Source organism: Arachis ipaensis, chromosome B07, assembly GCF_000816755.2.
Source record: "Arachis ipaensis cultivar K30076 chromosome B07, Araip1.1, whole genome shotgun sequence".
In the NCBI taxonomy this organism is placed as follows: domain Eukaryota; kingdom Viridiplantae; phylum Streptophyta; class Magnoliopsida; order Fabales; family Fabaceae; genus Arachis; species Arachis ipaensis.
Window position 1 is genome coordinate 4,728,190 of NC_029791.2, and position 6,364 is coordinate 4,734,553.

Genomic DNA, 6,364 nt, shown 5'->3' on the forward strand with positions numbered 1-6,364 from the left:
TGTTCATGAATAATATTTTTGTAGACAATTTGACTCTTAAATAAAAATAAAACATTATAATAAAATGTTACGAAAAGTTTGTGCAAGCAGAGGAAGTTGAAGAATTTTTGTTTGACTTGGTAGATGGTGGCAAGGAGTTTTGTGTGGAGCAATAAGTTTGATCACGCTGTTAGGTTGGTTAAGGGGGTATTTGGCAAATGCGTTGGGGGAGGAGAGAAACGCAGGAGAAGCTAAAATTTGTAGCTTCTGAATTTGACGTTTATAGTTGTTAATTACCCATAGAAAAATTAGTTGAAAATTTTATTTTTTTTTATCAATTCTATCCTTCATTTTCTCTTATAAAAAAGATACTAATAACTATTAACTTTACAGTAATTATTTGTAGTTCTTCCTACTTCTTCGTAGTTCTTCGTTCCAATTTTTTTTTCATCAAAATCGTTCAAATTTGTTTCAATCACTAGCAAATTGAATATTTTAATTTTTTTATTATTTTTAGTATTCATTTTCATATTTTAATTTTTATACTTTTTTATTGTATTTTTTATTTATATTAAATAAAAATATTAAAAATTTTACTAATATAAAAAATATTCAAATATATATTTTTTAATAATTTTTCATCTAAAAATAATTTTAAATAATATAATTCAAATAACATTTATTTCATTTGAATTTTCACCATCACATTAATCCAAATTTATTTTTTATCAAAATCAATTTATGTTCTCGTTGGATCATGCTTAATTGCTTGTGGGATTGGGATAAATGACCTTGTGTCGGGGTGGTCGGTTGTATGACGCATTGGAACTTTTTAAAGGGACGAAGGAAGACGCTTTTTATTTTTAGACTAAAAGACAAATAGGTCCCTGACCTTTTAAAACGGGGACATTTTCGTCCCTCAAGATTGGAAAATACATTTCGATCCCCCACGTTTTAAAACGGGAGACAATTATACCCTTCCGTCCGTTTTGGGCCAAAAACGGCAACGGACCCAGCTGACATGGAGGGGCACTGAATGACGTGGCCGTTACGCTCGCTGAGGTGGATTGGGACGAAATTTAAGTGGACAAATTAGTCCCTGAAGTGCCAAATGACGCCGTTGCCACCAGTGAGCCCTATTTCATCCAAACGCAAGGTGGAAGTCATGGCCGCTGCTTGTGCGATCGTCCATGATGAGCGAGGGGGTTCTTCATGCACAAGACCTGGACGAGGATCTTCATCCGCTGTTGCTGGAGCTTGTGATCGAGATGGGGTTGCGCCGAAGTGCTTCTGCGGCGTTTATGCCATTCTTTACAAGTCAAGAACAGCATCTAATCCCAATAGAATATTTTTCGGGTGTCCATTCTTCAAGGTGAGCAATTATTTTTATAGTAGTTGGATGAGAGTGTTCTGTGTCTAATTATGGTGTTATCTGAAAAATTGCTCCAGGTAAAAGAACGGTGTTACCGGTATTTTGTGTGGCTTGATGAACACTTGAAAAAAAATTAAGGCCATGGAGTCTGAAGCATTGGGTGCTGTGGATGATGTTGGAGGTGTAGACATTGAAGATCATGTGGTGCGAAGTCAGGAATTGGAAGAAAAAATTCAACTGGTGCGAAGCCAGGAACTGGAGAAAAAAATGAAAGAGTTGGAGAGGAAACTGTTATGTATGGAGAAGGAGAAAAAAATGAGTATGTGGCATATTGCTTTGATTAGTGTAGTTTTTGTTGTTGCTGTATGTATCTTAAAGTGGTGAGGATGATGAGTTGATGTACAATGTTGATGATGTAATGAAAATTGCCATTGTTGGCTATTCAATGAAAATTGCCATTGTTGAACAAAAAATAAGGTAGTAATTCTGTGAATCAGCTTTAACATAAGGTAGTAATTCTGCATATATTATGAGCAAAATATGAACAACAATGTATCTGTCTTAATCCAAAACATAAACAAGTTTGCCACAAAATAACAAAATATCTGGTTGGCATATAAACAAGTTTGCCAAACTACAATAAGTAGACAGTGTTGTTTAATTTATACTGAAGACTATGACAAAAAAAGAAATTCATTCAGTAGTGTTCAGTTCTTCTGATTCTTAGATCCAGGAGTTGGGATGAAATTCATTCCTATGGCCTCACTGCCAGCGACTTTGAAGGTCTCCTCTGATGTAGCGACACTGGCACTGGTGCTTTGAGTCTGGGTTATATCTGGGGGTGGAGTTGCAGGTGGATTTGAAGGTGGATTTGCACTTGCTCGGGGCCTTCTGATTGTCTGCTTGGGTCTGAATTTGGAGGAAGTAGCTGGGGTTTTGGGTTGCCCCATTCTTGGCTGCTGGGATGGAGACTTGAATGGAATTTGGACTGGAGCGGATGGTGTTGTTGCTGCAGCATTCTGGCTGATGACATGATTCTGCAAAAGTAACCGACTTATTCAGTTGTTCAAATGCATTGACATGAATAAAGTGATTGTGATTATGAGTGTATTATTTAGGGTGGGGGATGCTTACTGTAGACTTCTCTTGCACAGCACTATTCTCAGCCAAACTTTCAGTCTGTGTCTGGCTTTGATCCTATGCAACATAGATCAAACAAGGAAAGAACATGGACAAATTAGTCCTTAAAAAAAATTTAATAGGACATCGTAACCACTGACAAAATTTAAAATGTACAGATCGATCCTAAACAATAGCAGGGATACCTCTGGTTGAGGGGCTGATTGTGAAAGGGGAAGCTGCTCCAATGGTTCTGTGTTTGCATCAGTCTTCTTAGCTTTTTTCTTTTTTGGTTTCCAGTTTGGGTTGCTTGGTGCTCTCTTACATGTCTTGTAGTTGTGGCCTTTCTCATTGCACTTGCTGCATGTCACTTGAAAGCTTCTCTTAAGCTTGTCACCCTGAATATGAGCCTCAGCAGGATCCTTGTTGCGATTGTGTACTTTAGGCCTCCCAATAGGTCGCTTGATGGGTGGTGGAGCAGGCCTCAGCTGGTCAGTGGTTACCCAAAATTCCTCACTTGGAACTGATTTTATGCAATGTGCATATGTTTTGTGAATAGATTCCATACATAACCAGGGATGCACATAATCATCTACCTGGTCATGCCTCTTTCTAATTGCAGCAATACCGTGAATGCATGGCATGCCTGAATCAAAACCACATACCATATTACCTATCATTATATTAGATCAGCCCTAAAATCATTCAGAACATATTATATAGCAATATATTACATCATCACTAAAAGCATTCAAAACATATATATTACCTAGCACTATATTAGATCAGCCCTGAAATCATTCAAAACATATTACCTAGCATTATAGTAGATCAGCCTTAAAGAAAATCACTCAAAATTAAAGATATACCGGTCAGTTGCCAAACATTGCATGAACAAGTGTGTTTGATCAAATCCACATCTACTTTGGTTTGCTTTCTGCTAACTTGAAATCTCTTTCGTTCGTTATCTCCCACCCATTCGGCAATCCACCTGCTGCTGGGTTTTATCAGCCTCTGCAACCTTTTCTCCTGAACGGGTGCAAGCTTTCTACTATGGTGCTCTAACAGCCTAATATGCTTGGTCATTCTCCGCATTAGGTAGCACCTAATTTCCTCACACATAGTCAAAACTGGCTTCATTCTGTACTTAACGACTTTTGAATTAAATACCTCGCACATGTTGTTAGTTAGGTTCTCCACCTTGGGGCCATGACTGAAGAAAGCCTTAACCCAAGTGGCTAGTTCAAACCTCATCAGATACTCCCATGCTGCCTTATTCACCCCCTTCAGCTTCTCCATGGTCTCTTTGAACTCTGGTTCAGTGGTGCACCTAGCACAGTCCCATACGATGTCTCTAATGTGCATATCTTTGAACCTATTTATGAAGTTTTTCCACATGTGCATCACACAGTTCCGATGATGTGCTCTCGGCATTACCTCCTTTAAGGCTGGTAGCAGACCCTGCCAACACATAATATTGCATACACATATATGCAGCAGTTTAAATTGCATTCAGTAATTTACAATAACTTCAATTACAAACACATATTTGCAGTATTCAAAATATCATTCACACCTATGCACTAATATCCATTGCAAACACATATATGCACTAAATTCCATTTCAAACACATACATGCAGTGATTTAATATCCTACACCAATATGCAGAAATTTAATGTCTACCACATACATGCATTATATTAATATCCTACACTAATATGCAGTAATTTAACATGATACACTAATATGCAGTGATGTAGAAGTCTGACCTTTTGTTGGTCGGACATAAAGTTCCAACCAAATTGATGTGCATCACCCAGATCTTCCTGAAGCAGTGTGAGGAACCATTTCCAGGATTCCTTCGTCTCCGATCTTGCAACTCCATATGCTACTACGTAGAATTGGTTATTGGCATCCTGTGCCACCGCTGACAGTAGTTGGCCTCCATGATATGTCTTCAAAAATGCTCCATCTAGATGGATGAAAGGCCTACACCCAGACTTAAAGCCTTGCTTACAACCCTCAAAGGAGATATATATTTTGTCAAAGACAGGTAGGGATTGAGGGATTGGGATCACATCAACTCTTGCAGTCGATCCCGGATTACTCTTAATGATCTCCATGGTATAGTCCCTAAGCTTCCCATACTGTTCCTTTTCATTTCCCATAATCCTCTCTTTGGCCTCTTTCACTGCCCTGTAGACCATCTTCGGATGCAACACTAGATTAAAGTCTTCTCTAAGAAACTCAATTGCCTCATTAGTAGTCATATGAGGTTGACTAGCCATTCTCTTCTCCACTTTCTTGCTGACCCAGTATTGATCAGCTGCATTGCTGCCCAGGTCTCTAGCACATGTATGCTCTACCTTGTAAGTCTTTACCTGATAACATAACAATGTTTTGTTGTAGGATAGATGTGCTAGCCATGGACATTCTTCACCTCTGCAGCCAACCCTCACCCTTTCTTTATCATTTTTGATCCACAGCAGTTCCCTCCCTTCAGAAATGAACATGTCTTTTACCACTTCTTTGAACCCATCAATTGTTGCAAATTTTGTTCCTATCTCGAACCTACCCTCCCCGAACCCATACTCTTCATTGAAAATTGGAAACTCATGCTTTTCTCCCTCATCCTCTGAAGACACTGGTGTGTGGAGTTCCTCTGATGCATACTCATAAATCGGATCATCATCATCTGAAACCTCCTCACTCACATAGAGTCCAATTGGAGGCAGATCCCTGGGTTGCACATTAGGAAGAGGTTCTTCAGCATCTACAGCGGGCCTACTTCTTTGTTGATTTGCATTAGGCCCATTCCTTCTGGGCTTCGGAGCAGGCCTGGTCTTTTTGGGCTTTTCTCTTGGCCCAGTTTTTTTGGGCTTGGCTGTTCCTCTGGTCTTCACAGTAGGCCCATCACCTTTGGCAGCACTACCCTTTGCACTCCTTACTCTACCTCTGTTTTTAACTCCACTTGACTTTGCCCCTGTCCCTTCTTTCACACTACTATTTGTCTTTGGCAGAACCTTCTTCTTTCCTTTCACACTTCTTTTTTTCCTCATCCTATCATCGTCTTCATCAACACTGGAACAGTCCTCATCCGAAACAGTCTCTGAGTCACTCGAAGGAGGTTTATACATCTCATCCTCCTCACTTTCTTGCCCATCAGCTTCTGTGGATGGTGATGGTTGGAGCTTTCTCATGATGCTGTCCACATCAATTGGGTCATCAAACTCTTCCACCCCTGCTTCTGCCGCAGTAGCTTCATCCACTATCTCTGGCTCATCAACTGGATGGTCGAAGTAAATGTAGAATTCATCCGTCGTTGAATTCTTCATCTTATTCTCTCGGAGTTCATTGATGCCTGCCTCTCCTCTCATAATGTGCAGTCCACCCTCAAGATCACTGCTAGTTGGGTCAAACCAATATACTGTCCTATATGATGCATACCCCAAACCCTTGAACAATGTCACCAAATCCCCAAAATTCACAAAGTCTAAGTCCATCTTCGGAAAATTTTCAACTTTCCCACCAATATACTCAAGAGTTCCACTGGGTTTTCTAGTAAAACGGCCTCCGTGGTGAAAAACAGGTACCACATACATATCATCCATCTGCATTGTCCACAGGTAGATAAACCAGAGATTAAACTCTACCTAATCAAAATTTCTAAATCAGTTAACTTCACATACATTTTCCTCATTCTTTTACCCCAAAACAAAAAAAAACCTGCAGTCCCCCCATAACCCAACACCATGCATTCTCAGTTAAACAACACACAAACTCTTCATTATCACCTTTACCTCTGTAGATGATGGCAGCTTCCTCTCCACACAAAGCTTGCCGTAATCTTCAACACCAACCACCTCGACTGACCACACCACCGCTTTCAACT

At 39.7% G+C, this 6,364-nt stretch overlaps 1 protein-coding gene across 1 annotated transcript; it reads right to left on the reverse strand.

The window, feature by feature from the left end:
- LOC110264453 lies at window positions 3,237–5,052 on the reverse strand. The gene is made up of 2 exons (XM_021106656.1): window positions 4,242–5,052; window positions 3,237–3,931 (listed from the first exon to the last, which is right to left on the reverse strand). Exons 1-2 carry the CDS (start codon window positions 4,983–4,985, stop codon window positions 3,308–3,310), a joined length of 1,368 nt encoding a protein of 455 aa, XP_020962315.1. The 5' UTR covers window positions 4,986–5,052; the 3' UTR covers window positions 3,237–3,307.